The 15,475-nt window shown below is 36.1% G+C and overlaps 1 protein-coding gene across 1 annotated transcript; it reads left to right on the top strand.

Annotated features, from left to right (window-relative positions):
- Nucleotides 1-2,034: 2,034 nt before the first annotated feature.
- RBM34 (RNA binding motif protein 34) lies at nucleotides 2,035-14,854 on the top strand. The gene is made up of 11 exons (XM_015816911.2): nucleotides 2,035-2,111; nucleotides 2,876-3,047; nucleotides 6,816-6,952; nucleotides 8,937-9,138; nucleotides 9,841-9,900; nucleotides 11,562-11,605; nucleotides 12,625-12,708; nucleotides 12,844-12,907; nucleotides 13,155-13,197; nucleotides 13,828-13,946; nucleotides 14,515-14,854. The coding sequence occupies exons 1-11, from the start codon at nucleotides 2,071-2,073 to the stop codon at nucleotides 14,788-14,790; spliced, it is 1,242 nt and encodes a 413-aa protein (XP_015672397.2). The 5' UTR covers nucleotides 2,035-2,070; the 3' UTR covers nucleotides 14,791-14,854.
- The last annotated feature ends 621 nt before the right edge of the window (nucleotides 14,855-15,475 follow it).

Below are 15,475 nucleotides of genomic sequence, written 5' to 3'. Positions count from 1 at the left end.
TGCTGTACATGCTGACTATTATTGACCCGGTTCTCTATTGATGTAGCGGAAAGAAAAGTATTTTGGGGGAGGGATAGCGGGTCAAGGTTTTAATGACGCATTTTAAACACTGGACTAAGTACATGAACCGTAGCTCTCGTTTCCTGCTGTTTGTTCTTAAGAGTCCCTTTGCTACCATTTAGCATTTCCGAATAGGACACCTATCAGAGAGCGCGCAAGTTTTTTCAATCGAGTCTATTAGCACAATATGACGTACAATGCCAGCGACGGGGAGACAAACTCGGAATGCTTCAGCCTTGTGGTCGAAGTACTACCGTAATTAAACGCTTGCATACTACATAGAAGAGATAAATGGTAGAGTGCTCTTACCTCAGACTTCCGGGACAGAGATCTATAATTTTTGTCTACAAGAGGAAGTGAAAACAGTCCACTGAAATATATAGAGAAATCAAGTATTAGTAGATAGTGATGGCAGACACTTGCATTTATCCAGGAGCAAAATATGATACTTCACTCCGATGTACTAAAAAAAAAAAAGATTTAATTTTTTTTAAAAAATATGCTGGTTCCAATACAGGGCTTTATTTTATATGGTAAGAAATCTGTAATTAGAAAGAGACAATCATCTAAAGGCAAACCTTGTGAAACAAGGTTTCCCAATCTTGGCAATTTTAAGATATGTAGATTTAAACTTGTAGATTTAAACTTCCAGATTTCCTCTACAAACAGCATAGCTGGGAAATTCCATGCATCTTAAATTTACCAAGATTGAGAAACACTGCTATAAAGTAATTCACTCCTGATGTTATAGGCTGGGTTGGAGTTCAGTTCATTCTCCTTGCTATAAAACAGCGGTCATTCTGAACAACATCAAGCTCCGCACACTGTATTCCCTAGGCAGCTCAATCCAGCTGTTAAGCATACCTAAGCTTGATGAGCCAGGAGCCTTGTAAATCAGCAGTAAACTGTGCATATATTTATGTTTCTTCTGTCATGTCCAATTCTCAGAGACTGTCTGGGCAAATCCTTGCAGTTTTCTTGACAAGGTTTTTCAGAAATAGTTGCCATTGCTTTTTCCTAGGGTTGAGAGGAAGTAACTTGGCCTAGGATCACCCAGTTAGCTTTGTACCCAAGGCAGGACTAGAACTCATGTCCTCCCGGATTATAACCTGATGCCTACACCAAACAATAGAAGAAGGGAACGACAGAAAATGAGGTGGCTGGATGGAGTCACTGAAGCAGTAGATGTGAGCTTACATGGTAGAGGACAGGAAGGCCTGGAGGAACATTGTCCATGGGTTCGCGATGGGTCGGACACGACTTTGCAACTAACAACAACAACAACAACAAACTGGTTCTATTAGTTACAGAACTTCAATTATAAATACATTGGATAGCATTCCCCTGCTTAGGATCATCACTCCTGCAGTGCATCAGTGCCTATAGCTGCTAGCCTTGTATGGCTTATTCAATAAACCATAGTTAAATACAGATGATTTAACATGATTCAACCCTTCAGCTCATTACTGATTACTTAAACATTTAAAATTTTATTTAAAGACTGCCTGACTCCCAAACCATTCTGAGCAGCTAACAAGTAAAAACCCAACTGATTAAAAGAATTTAAAAAAAACCACAAGACTGGAAAAGCAAAATATAAAAAGGCAAAGCAAACCCAAAAACTGTAAAAAAAAAAAAAGGGGGGGGGCTGGCAAAATAACCGGATCTTCAAACAGCACCTGAACGATGTAAGGATGGGAACCACAGTAATTTTTGGAAGCCAGTCTTAATAGTTTCTCTAAATTTCAATCAGAATACGTAAAATCCTACCGAAATGTCTTTTTGCAGTCAGTCGGCAACAATGCTATAAATGCCAGCACGCCCAAATACCGATATAGGCCCTAGGGCAGGGGTAGGCAACCTTGGCTTTTTTATGACTCGTGGACTTCAACTCCCGTGTTCGTCTGTCCTTCGCGAAGTTTGAAAGGCGATGAAGTCTCCTCTGTTTGCTAGTTTAGATCTATGCTTGAAGGCGAAAGCGGAAGTGGCTGCTGCAGCTGTCGAGTGAAGATGAAGCGCGCCCGGTTGGTAGAAGTTTCTCCAGCCTCAGGGTGAGGACTGTGGTTGTGGGAATGTTCGTTGTTTTCTCGTCTTCTCCTAAAGGGTCTTGGAGGGCTTCTGGCAGCTGTTTTGTTCCTTCGCTTAGCCTAGGATCATGCCGTGGGGACCCCTCCAAGAAGAAGTGAAGAGTTGCTAAAGCTCCAGCTGCGCCCGGGGTACCACGTGTTTCCCCCTTAATGACCGCTCCCCCATTTTTCCGTCTGCTCATCTGCTGAAAAAAGAACTCGAAAGCTGATTTGGGGCAATTAAACGATTCAGAGCCAGTTTGATGCAGTGGTTAATGCACCAGGTTAGAAGCTGGGAATTCTAGTTCTGCATTTGGCACAAAGCTCCCTGGGTGATCTTGGGGCCAGCCATTCTTTTTACCCCTGGGAAGGAGGCAATGGCAAACCATTTCTGAAATCTTGCCAAGAAAACTGCAAGGACTAGTACAAGAAGTGGCAAGTAGTCAGCACTGACTCAAAGACACACACACACACACAGAGACACAGAAATAGGGCATGACATGCTAGTAATAAAATGACGTGGGCAATTATGTTTACAGTAATAAACACTGCATTCTTAAGTAGCAGTGCCCTACAAACTGGCAAATTTATTAATACAAATCTCTTCATACAGGGATTTCACAGTTGATGACATTATCCCCTCTTTTTATACATTTCAAAAATCTTAGGGAAAATTATCAACAGTTAACATTTGTGGATGCAATTGTTTCCTGTAGTGAATCCTGACCAACTCTATCTTTTTTAAATAGGAAAACACGTGGCAGGAATGCTGCTGCTGAATCAAGTGAAGATTATGTTGTGGGGCAAGTGGCTGGCAGCCTCTTTCAAAACAAATCTGCAGCATGTGATTCAAATGTCCTTGTACAACTCTTCAGTGCTCCTAAGGCTGAAAAACAGCCAATGTATGTTGCTGTGGCAGGAGTAAGTTTAACTAATTTATGTTCTAAAATGGGTGTGACAATATGCAAATGCTATGACTTGTGAACCACTTTCAGACTTATCTGAGCAGAAGAACATATCTATAATCACAATTGATTTCCAGTCTACATAAGAAAGGCCCTGTTGCATCAGGCTCCCGTTGTATGTAATCCAATATAGTTTGTTATAGCGTAGCCATTTATATATAGTCATTAAGCTCACCAACTTAGACAGGAAAGGAGCAGACATATGTTCTGGTATCATTGACCACTATAAAAGCTGGTATTCAAAGACTTCCTCTGAGGAAATTTTGAAAGGTAGCAAACAGCCAATCAAAATTAGTGGCTGCTAATAGCCCAATCCTCCATTACATTTTCCATTCCTTTAGTGACACCTATTGTTAGTAAATTGTGCAGTTTGTGTATTATGTAAAGATCTTCTCTTTTATAATATTAGTTTTCTAATTTTACAATTAAGTATTTAAAAAGCAACATGGTGACTGGTTTAATCAATAGTTCAATAACATACATGAATCTTTAGTACAACTCTCAAGTTAACATCAGATATTTCCTCTCTTTTTCCCTTAATATCTACTATCTCATATTAGGCTAATACAGTTATTATTATCAACTAAATAAAAACATCATTATTACATTTATCAATAATTTTAGCTTATACATATCTTAATTGTGTTTACATTCAATCCTTATATACAATCAATGTCCTGTTATTGCTTTTTTCCCAAGCTTTGATTTCCCATCAATATTCAAATTAACATTTGATATTTATAATTTCCAAGTTTTTAGGTAACCAAAGTTTCCTTTATCTCAACTTCTTTTTTTCCCTTTTCATAACAAAAATCTAATATTCTAAATACACATCTTGTCTATTTGAGTATAGTCTTGTTCTGCTTTCTAAAAGTTATCTATTTTCCACCATATTAAACTATCTAATTAATAGTACAGTATCCCCTTTAATAAATCAAAACCATTATATGTATTGTCTGGGTTAACCAATAAATCAATAATATTCATAATTTTTTTCATTTGGGTCTAATTTTTAAAAGTTCAAATACTCCCTCTCTTTTTCTGGTAATATCTATTATCTCATATTAAGCAAACAGAATTCTTATTTTCAACTGATTTCCAAATATTTTAAATTAGGTGACCAAAATTCCCCTTATATCAACTTCTCTTTTTCCCTTTTCATACCAATGTCTATTAGTCTTGTTACACATCTTACCTATTCAGTTATAATGTTACTTTATTTTCTAAAATTTATCTATTTTCCACCATATTTAATCCTCTAATTAGTAATATGAAATCCCCTCTAATAAATCAAAATAATTTTCTTCAGCCTTTCTCTGGCTTTCTTCCTTTGCCAACTAGCCTTCCATGTCAGTGCTTTCAAATTATCAAATAGTTCTCCATCTATTATTATATATATTATTTGAAATAAAAAAGACCATTTAGTTACAGTTTTTTTGGAAGAACTAGCCCATTTGTATTCATTAGATTGCCTCCCTATTACTCCAATTTCCCACGATTGTTCTGATAGGTTTATCTTCCATTCAATCTGTTCTTCCTTCTCCTCAAATTTCTTCTGATTTATATAGAAAGTATTTTCCATTTTCAGTGTTTGTATTTCTAAGCTGGCATCTTGTTCCTTTATGTTGCATCTCATTTTGTCACAAGCTGAAAGAATGGTTTCGTGTATTGATTTCAACATGGAAAGGATTTTTTCCTGATCTTCATCCATATTCTCTTAATTGTGTATTAAGTTGAAGACTTTAGAATCAAATGTTAAAAATAGTTTTTTTATAACTAGGTATGGGACATCTATTTCACGTGTTATAGGTGATCTTTATAGTGGAAGTTGTTTGCAACCACTTAAAGGTGTAAATGCCCCCATCAGATGTTTTATATCATTTATATACTTCCATCATACATTTCTTTATCTGCCCTCTAGCTTTACAATGCTCTTTTTTAGGTGTTGTGCCTAGTCATAGCGCTTCCAAGTGTGGTCTCTTGGAGAGGTCATATAAGATAATTATTATATTGGCTGTTGTACTTTCATTTCCCTTCATGATTCCAAGAATGACGTTTGCTCTTTCTAGAGCATGGGTGTCAAACTCGCCACGTCACGTGACGTGTCGCAACGTATCACGACTCTTTTTGCATTGCCGGCAATGGGGTGGGCGTGGGTTCGGTATGATGAAAGTGGCCTGCTACTGGCAGTTTGACATCCCTGTTCTAGAGCATATAGCTGCCCTAATTGGGAGCACCTATAGGAATGTGACTCAGCTTGAAAAATTAAGCAGAGTTGAACCCTGTTAATTTTTGAGTGTAAGATCACATGGCTATAGGATTGTAAGCTACATTGGGAAGTTGAAAAAACATCCCAGAAGAAAAGAATAGCAAGTCCCTCCTATATTGTTGCTAAGAAAACTATACAAATATGTTCACGAGGCCTCAGGATTCAAGTTTGTTTTGAAGGAGAGTTTGCCTTAGAATAGCTGCACACTGGGCTAACATTTTTTACTTGTTCACCCTGATCCCCAAGTCCCTTTTCTAATCAATCACTGTCAGCTGAGATGCCATGGAAGTATAATGGAGTTTGGATTTTGTGTGCCAATATACCTCTCTGCCCATGTTCTGTTTCCCATTTTGATGCCTATTTGCCCACTTTGAAGAAATCAGTGCTGTTAACATTTTTTTCTTTCTCATTTTACCATTCATAAATAATTTTTATCAGCAAATTTGGTTGCTACAATATTCACTCCATAAGTCCAAATTGGGTATAAACAAATTTTAAAAAATACTCGATCCAGTTCCAATCTCTGCTACAATATAGGGCAAGAATTCTATAATTGCAGTTGGAAACATGTTAGAATATAAAATATAGGAATTTCAACTGGTTCTTAATTCATGTGTAATTAAGAACCAGTAAGTCTTTTTCATTCACTCTAAACCTTGTTTAATAATTTTTATAATTGCTGCTTTGAAAAAGGCTGTTTAATCTAAAAGAAAGTTCTTGAAACCCTTCTTCACAGTTTAATTCCGAAGTTGTGATTTATGATTGAAATTGTAATAGTGGTTTCAAAAGTCATGTAACTAAATCCTTATCACAAGTCCTATAAATAGAAATGAATTGGAGATTGTAACATCTCTGTTTAAATGATTGGGATCTCTCAGTTCTTCATTTAGTAGCTTTAGTAAACTTGGCTTTTTGCCTATTAGGCTTCTTACTAAACTAAAATTAACTAAAAGTGGTCAGTTCCAGGTGCTCCAACATTTTCTTAGGCTCTGTAACATAAAGGAACATTTAGTTAGGCAACCTATACCACATTCTCCTTTTTCTAAAAAAAAAATAAAAAATACACATGCATGTAGTACAAAGAGACCTGGAACAGAAGAAACACAGATACAATCCTCTTGTTTTTATGACTTGAATTGCTTTCCATATGTGTTTCTCCCTGTCCCATTTAGTGGCTTTTGGACCATTATGATCACTGGACTTTAGTAAAAGATGGGCCCAGATACCATTTTACTTCCATCTGAGATAGAAGATCTTGGCTACTATTCTTAGATGCAACAATTAACATGAGCAAATTGTCCAGTCTCCATTTATAAGGTATACAGTCTGAAATGCGATGAGGTATTAATAACGAGCAAATTGCCAAATTTAGCAAAACTATATGTGGATATTCTCACCTTCCTGGGATTGTGTAACTTTAATTTTTCATGTTTGACTGTGTATTAATTTTAAAAGGAAAGTAAGAAGCGCAACCATAAAGAAGAGGAAATTATCACAGAAATTCAAGATTCATCAACTAAAAGACAGTCTTTAAAAAAAACAAAGAAATCTAAGAAAGATACCTCCCTAGCAGATGAAACAGTAGCAAACAGGTAAATGAAAAACTATACAGAGCATCTGTATGTATTGTGCTTAATTTCACGCATTGGTTAGTTACTGCCTCTGGGTCCTAAGGAAAGGGCAGATTAGCAATTTTAAAAATGTAGCATGAGTATTGCCTCTTAAAAGATCCTATTGCTATTAAAATAAATACAGGTAGTCCTCAATTTACGACCAGTTGAGCCTCAAATTTCTGTGAGATAAGGGAGTTTTGCTCCATTTTGTGACCTTTCTTGTCACAGCTGTTAAGTGAATAACTGCAGTTGTTAAGTTAGTAACAGTTGTTAAGTGGTTTCCCCATTGACTTTGCTTGTGAGAAGGTCACAAAAGGTGGATCACATGACCTCGGGTCACTGCAACTGTCATAAATATGAGTCAGTTGCTAAGCGACTGAATTTTGATCATGTGACAGTGGGGATGTTCAAATGGTCATAAGCGTGAAAAGCAGTCATAAGTCACTTTTCAGTGCTATTGTAACTTTGAACGGTCACTAAATCAGCTGTTGTAAGTCGAACACTACATGTGTACTTGTTCTAGTTGAAAATTATTGCAAGCCTTACCAGACAACCAGACTAATTTGATTTCATCATAAAGCTATGTTAACAGAATCTTGCAAATCTGAAAATACAATCATCTTACCATCTCCTTTCCACACTGATATCTTAGGGAGGGTCCCTCCTGAGACTCTGGCTTCACCCACTATGCAGCTGTGAGCTAATATGACCATTCCCTTCTTATATGACCATTCCCTAAGCCAGGGCTTTTCAACCTTTTCACCCACTGTACCACTTTTAGGATATGGCAGTATGAGTACCACCAGTCGCCTAGCAAGGTGTCAAAAACTTGATGACCCAAAAACAAAAAAAGGAAAAAAGTGATAAAGTACAGGTAGTCCTCGACTTACAACAGTTCGCTTAATGACTGTCCGAAGTTACAACAGCACTGAAAAAGTGCCCCCCCAAGCTACAGCCGAGCAAGACACCTGCCTGCTCGCCTGGGGACGCTCTTCCTCCTGTCCGAGGTTTTCATTGTTGTGAACATTTCTGTTGAGGATTGGCAGCGGGAGTGGGGTGGGGGGGGTGTTTGGTTTTTATTCCCTCTGTCTGCTGGGTGGTTGCAGCAGGGTTTGGTCACTTCACATGACCCTGGGACACTGTGACCGTCATAAATATGAATCAGTTGCCAAGCATCTAAATGTAAATCACAAGACCCTGGAGATGCTGCTACATTCCAGCTGATCGGCGCTTCTTCTGGGCTCAGCAGAAGCGCCAGGATCAGTGCTGCTTTCCAGCTGATTGGTGCTTCTTCAGGGCTTAGCAGAAGCACCAGGATCAGCGCTGAGCTCCAGCTGGAGCCTGGCGCTGATCCTGGTGCTTCCACTGTGCCCTGACAGCCCTGCAGCTCCAGCCATCTCTTGCTCAGGCTTGTGCGTTGCTGCCACCGGTTCAGCTCATTCCCCTCCCCCGCTACCACTTTTTTAGGATGGTCGCGTACCACCTGCCAGGTGCCAATGTACCACAGGTGGTACCTGTACCACTGGTTGAAAAGCACTGCCCTAAGCAGTATCTCTTCACCCAGTCTCCCAAGGTCATTCCCACATACCGTTAACAATGGTAAAGTCTCATGACAATTCTGTTTGTAACATGAACTGTCTCTTACGATGCAGTATTTTGTATGATTACTTAGAAATAAATCTCATTCTGATAAAGACTTATTTACCAGCAAGTATGTGTCATGCTAAAATTGTAGCTATGGTCTTTCTGTGTTTCCTTTTTCCTCAAAGCTTGTTGGTTACATGTAGTTAAATGATAGTAAGTGCATGCTTTTAATGTAGGTAATTACAATCTGTAGAACTGATAATTTGTCAGTGAAAAGTTAGTTTTAAAATACTGATTTTTTGGGAGGGTGATTATGTGAACATTCACAATTATTTACATATACTCAATTTAATAACTCAGTTATAAATTTTTCATCAAGGGAATGTGCTTTGGCTCACGTAAGGGAATCAGGAGAAAAAGAAGAAATGCAAATGAAAAATAGGGCTACCAAACATTTTCCAACTGCAGAGGAAGCTGCTCAAGGTAAAAAAAAGAAAATCCAAGTTAACCTGGCTAAAGAAAAATTAAAGAACAAGAGGACTCTTTTTGTGGGGAATTTACCTGTTACCTATACTGCACAAGTAAGTAGCTTTGATAATGGACTATTTGTACGATTATATTAAGCATTTTTTAAAATTACATCAATAGATATGTACCCATTACTGTTTTGTTCTAGTGTAAACAACTTTAAGCAAAATACAGAAAAGAAGTAAAATATGGTATATCCAAAAATATAATACATAAGACAAAGAAAAAGGGGGTTGGGGAATCCCTGTGTTAATCTATAACCATTATACTGTGCTAGCCTACTGATTTTGTAAAGAATATTTTCTTGTGAGTAAATGTGCATAGGCAAAGAAGGTAAAGTGCTTTATGTCAGGGGTATCAAACTGCCGGCCCGTGAGCCGGATGCATCACGTGGAAGCCACACCCACCCCATTGCTGGCAATGGCAAAACTGGCCCGATATGTTGCGCGACATCTTGTGACGTCGCGAGTTTGACATGCCTGCTTTATGTAGACTTTTTTGTGTTACTATTTTAACTCAAAAAGAAACCCCCGGTTACTTTCGGAAAAAGTTTTTGGTTTGATTTCATCTTTAGTAATTCTGTTAGGAAAAAAAAATCAACTGCTTTCATTTTATCCTTTAATCATTGGACAAACATGTATTATTTGGGGTTCCTGGTGCTCTATTCATTGTATACGGGTTAAGTGTTCGCTGCTGTTTCTCTTATCACTGGTTATACGTCTTGACCTAATAAAATTATATCTCTTTGAATTTAGATGCTGAAGGCATTTTTCAAAGAATATGGACAAATTGAATCAATTCGTTTCCGTTCTTTGGTATGTCATTTACTTTATTTTGTGATTCTTCACTAGTAAATAATCTCAGTTTCTGGCTTGCACGAAAAGTGCACTATATATGGATAGTCCTTGACTTATGATGGTAATTGAGACCAGAAATCCAGTCATAAGTCACTATAGTCATAAATTGAGGCACCCATGTGACTGGAAGTAATTTCCCAGTCTTTTTTTTGCAGCAGTCATTAAGCAAATGTCACAGTTGTTAAGCGAATGCTATGATTGTTAAGTGAATGTCGTTGATTGTTAAGCAAAACCATTTATTTAAATGGTTGGCTTTGGTTGGAAACCAAATATTGTTGAATATCTAAGAAGGCTAGGTGGAGTTTCTTTCTCAGTAGAGGCACCACTGCTGAGGAAAATAGCCTCTCATTGAAAATCAAGCTTGCCCTCTCCCTACTGCAGGGGTCTTCAGACTTGGCCCTTTTATGACTTATGGACTTCAACTCCCAGAATTCCTCAGCCAGGGACAAGTCATAAAAGGGCCAGGTTTGAAGACCCCTGCCCTACTGGCCTTTGGAAGCTATTAAAATACAAATTTAATGTGGAAAAAATTGTCATGAATTTGTTAATTTATGGTGCCATGCCTATGATTTCATTCTTCTTTATTTATAGGCATTTCTGTTGATTTGTTACATAGATGTTTAAAATATTGTTTCACTGAATTTGTTAGAAGCCAGTGAGCCTACTGATTATGGTTGGGTGTATAGCCAGCAAATTAATGTAATTTGGTCAGCTGCTGAATGCATTTTAGTATGTAAGATAATTCAGTTGTTTCTAAGAAATCATCTCACGTTTCATAATTGATTATGATGTAAAACTAGCAAATTAAGGTAATTTGGCCAGCTGCTGAATGCATTATGTAAGAGTATGTAAGACTATTAAGTGTCATAATGGTATGGAAAGTATGCATATAGTTACATGTGGAATGACAGATTACTGGATAACATAAACAACATAAGCAACCTAGTTCTTTTCCTTAACATTTTCTCAGCCTAATCTTTCATGAGTTGGCTGCAAACTAACATGTTTGGAAAATACAAATTCCTTGCCTATTCCCTATTATTTTAACTCACTTTTTACTGACCCTTACAAACAGATTACTGATAGGTCTTCTGCTTGCTGATTTTCTATCTGCCTCTAGTAGGACCATACTGTATTTATTAGACAAATGGAGAAGCAGATAAGGAGGAACAGAATACTGTATCTAGGAGATGTGCTTAATTTAACCAATGTATAATTTCCTCCCATCATTTCTTTGTGAGCTCAGGATAGATTTCCAACAGCACACTTAACCTTGGACTTGGCAGGAAGTCAGCAGCGTAATATAAGAAAATGCTCTTTTTCCCCCAGGCAAAGAGAGAGGAAAGATTTTGCATACACTCTTCTCAGTTGAAGGCTTGGTTCCAGGCTGCTTCATTGTAGAGACTTGATCTCCCACTGAGGGCTCTCTCTCTCTCTCTCTGTGTGTGTGTGTGTGTGTGTGTTAGTGCTATAAGCTGAATGCTAGCATGGCTAGAAATGCTTATCCAATTTATCTCTCCTGTAGAGTTGGATTGTCTTGTGTTTTAAAGAAATTGTAAATGTTCATAATATTGATAAATAATGCCTACTTAATAATATACCATTTTTTCTCTTTGAAGATTCCAGCAGAAGATGCAATATCCAAAAAAATGGCTGCTATAAAGTATGTGTTTTAATTTGTGCATGAGAATAGATTTACGGGTTATATTTTTTTGATTCTTATATTGGGTCTATCACATCTGGGCTTTGGAAATCTGGATGACCATTAGATAGCTGCAAAGAAATATTTTTAAAACATCTAGTTCTTTGCTGCCACTTAATTATGTTGGTGATGTTTTTTTCAGCCTGGATCTTTTAGCCCTAATTTAAAATAAAATGTATATAACAGAAAATACTGATGTATCATAGCAGTGCTTATATTTTGCTTATATCAGGGCATTTTTCAGCTATTCTGGGCCAAAGTAAAAATTGAAGTTAGTTTTGCAGCATGTAATTACTTTTGTAGATTATAGTAAAGTTTTAATTGTAAAACTGGAATATAATGGCCTCTTCAAATGCTAACTATGGAATTAAGAGATGGTCCTGTTCCTTCACCATAGCAGAACTGCCTTATTTATAACATTGTGGGGAATTGTAACTAAAAGACTAAAAGAAGTTGACCCTGTGGGTTGTAGATGCTAATCTGTGGCTTTTCAATTGGCTGGGAAACCTAGTAATATATCAGTAGAATCTGGACAACTGTAAGTTCTCCATGGTTGAGCTGTAATCTAGATTCAAGAAATTATAATGTATTCCTTAGAAAATATATCGTCCCTCTTAACTCTGAATTTAAATATAATTTAAATTTAAATGTTGTGTAGCAAATCTCAAGTTTTGTTATGACTAGTATCCCAACGCATAAAAGTTCAACTTTATGTGATAATGTAACTTTCAATTATACAATATAGAATATCCACCCTCTGGAAGTTAGGCTGCATTTGTATTGCTGGCCTTCCAAAAATTATTTAAGATAAAATTGATCAAGCGGGCATTATTGGAATGAATGGAGACTGTTGCTGTATTTTTATTGGATTGTTTATTCTGACACATCTTTATATTTTTATGATGTAAAATATATGGAGTTATTTTTGAGTCTGGCAGTATAAAATATAACAAATATTATGCTTTCTTTTTTTCCTTTAGGCAAAAGCTACACCCTAATATGAAATATGTTAATGCTTACGTTGTTTTCAGGGAGGAGTCTGCAGCAAACAATGCCTTAAAATGGTATGTTTACTTTAATTTCCATGTTGTTTAAGATATATCAGTCTTAATTATTAAACACTATTTCTAAAATAAACAATGTTCAGAACAAATTTAGGGTAATTTGTATTGTTACTTTATTTTCTTATGGTTTCATAGTAATGGAACAGAAATTACCAGTGGATTCCATATCAGAGTTGACCTTGCTTCAAAATCTACTTGTGTAAGTAATTCAAATGCTGTCACAAAGATGCTTTTTCAAAAGGCAGCTTCAGAACTGAAGAAGCTTCTTGGATGAGAAGCCAAACGTCTTCAAGGAAAAACAAAATCCAGTTGCCTTTTGAAAAAGCACCTTTGGGACAACCATGACATGACTGAGAATCTCCATAGACATAATTCAATTGCTATATATTTTTTCTAGCTTTTTCTCTAAGTTCCTGAGTTAGTTCTTTTTGTTGTTTGTTTTACAGCATGATAACAAAAAATCAATATTCATAGGAAATCTGCCTTATGGTATGTATTATAACTTAATGTTAATCAGGTCAAAGAAATGTACATTACTTTGGTAGAAAATTATACTTTTGCAGATTAATGGAGTGGGTATATTTGTCAAGATATTAACAACAAACTTAAATGTAGAAGGTGAAATGTACTAGTTCCTTTGTCAAAAGTGACTGAAAAGTATACATGTAGGTATTGTGACAACTATTGGAAGACTGGTTTGCAATTAACACTAAGTAACACCTCTTCAAGCCAGAATGTCTCAGCTTACTTGTTTCTTTTAGTCCCAAGCTGAATTTTGTTTTTTAAGTTCTTGATTTATAATTATCTATAAACATAATGTATCTACAAATGCAGATAAAGCAAAAAAAGTTGCTTTGAATTGGTAAATTTGTAACCTTGTTTAGGAAGTATGCCAAAATAAGATAACTAAAACATAAGTAAGGGATATAGAGCTATTTCCTTGCCAATAATGTCCCATTAGCCTTAATCTTTTTTTTAAGCAGATAACTTTGAGAGGCAGCAATTATATTTGTATTTGTTTAAAGAATAGAAATTTTAAATAGTAATAGGAATTTGGTCACGTCGTAAAATTGTTGTGTTTAAATAGCTGCATATTTCTGAAAGATGTTATATTTACAGAAATTGATGATAAGACTATAAGAAATCATTTTTTGGAATGTGGAAATGTGACAAGTGTACGAATTGTGAGAGATCGAAACACAGGCATCGGCAAAGGATTTGGTTATGTTCTATTTGAGGTATGTCAGTTATTCAATAGCTGCAACAACGCATTTAGCGTGGCTTTAAATCATAACTATATTGGTTATTTAATCTAGCATTCAGTGTTGCATTTACACAAATTACACATTTACACTTACTTCCGGTGTATCCCAAAACATGACTACTTTGCATAGTTATTTGGGAAAAATAGAAATCCTTTCATTTGCAGTAATCAAAAATAGCATTAGAAGAGAGCTCTTCTGTGTTGTCTCTTGTGACAACTGTAGCTAATGGGTCTGCAACCGCAAAACTGATTCATGTCATGATACAAGTCCTTGTACATAGCTGAATTTCCCAGTATGCCATGCTTGAAATTAAAGGGCAGTTTAATTAGAGAAGAATGTGGCATTCAGTGATTGGAAGTCTGTTTCCTTGAGGGAATTACTTTTTGCCTTCTTACTATGTACTGTGCAGATCTGCTCTGAAATGTCTCCAAATCATCTGTTAAGAAGGCATGGGGTTGCATTGTGATGAGGAAATTCCCTCCCCTTCTCAGGCCATGTAAGAGAAATTTTATGAGTTCTCTTATTTTTTTTCTCCTTAAAGACCACAGATGCTGTACACCTTGCTCTGAAACTAAACCAATCTGAATTACAAGGAAGAAAGCTAAGAGTGCAACGTTGTGTACAAAGAGAGAAAGAAGAACAGAAGAAATCAAACAAAAATGCAAAGAGCTCCGTTCGATTGAAATACACAAAGACTACTTCTCTAAAAAAATCGAAAGGATCTTCTAATTCTTTTGTTGGTGAAAAGGCAGACCCAGTGAAAAAGAGCAAAAAAGCGAAATCAAAAAGCAGCATGAAAATGAGGAAACCCAAATGACACAGTTACTCTGCAATGTTAAGATATTTTTCAATAAAATTTATCACATAGACAATCTTTTGGAATTCTTACATATTTTATCTCCACTTTCACAATTTAGAAGGTCATCTAAATTAATTTGCAAAGGTAATATTGGAAGATAAATTAAAAATGTCCCACCAGTAATTTATGACTACTTTAATAGCCTTTCATCTATTATAATGTAAATAAATACCAGAAAGCCTCTCTTAAAGGGTTCTAATAAGAGGCAATTAATTATTTACAAGTGTATTCTTTGTCATGTTTATTTGTCCTTTCTGTTAAATGTGTGTGCAATAACATTATGAATAATTTAAGGTCTTTCTATGTATTCAGTAATAGATTTTTTATGATAACCTGGCCATTTATTAATCTAATCTGATCATCCTCAATTTTCACATTGCTGGCTGTGATGTTAATTACATATTCTTTTGAAGGGATTATGTAGGGAATAAATGCTATTTAACTCAATCTTCATTTAGTATCTAATAATAGAGTTTTCAAATCTTTTAAGAAGCATTGTACAACATCAACTATTTCTTGAAAGGTTGATTCTTAAGAGTCCATCTATTCAACTTCAGATCATATATGGGAAGCTTTGTGAATGCTCTTCAATAGCCATTAATATTATTTTTCTTTTAGACAATATTTTTTTTACTATTCTTAC

Source organism: Protobothrops mucrosquamatus, unplaced genomic scaffold, assembly GCF_001527695.2.
Source record: "Protobothrops mucrosquamatus isolate PMUCROS unplaced genomic scaffold, P.Mucros_1.0 scaffold527, whole genome shotgun sequence".
Classification (NCBI taxonomy): Eukaryota; Metazoa; Chordata; class Lepidosauria; order Squamata; family Viperidae; genus Protobothrops; species Protobothrops mucrosquamatus.
The sequence above is the reverse complement of the archived record's forward strand: the minus strand, read 5'-3'. Positions and strand labels throughout refer to the sequence as shown.

Excerpts from the sequence above, each read along its gene's own strand:
- RBM34 (XM_015816911.2), top strand. The coding sequence starts at position 2,071 with ATGAAGCGCGCCCGGTTGGTAGAAGTTTCTCCAGCCTCAGG. Across the intron at positions 12,709-12,843 it reads GCAAACAATGCCTTAAAATG|TAATGGAACAGAAATTACCA; the intron begins GTATGTTTACTT and ends ATGGTTTCATAG. Across the intron at positions 13,198-13,827 it reads CATAGGAAATCTGCCTTATG|AAATTGATGATAAGACTATA; the intron begins GTATGTATTATA and ends TTATATTTACAG.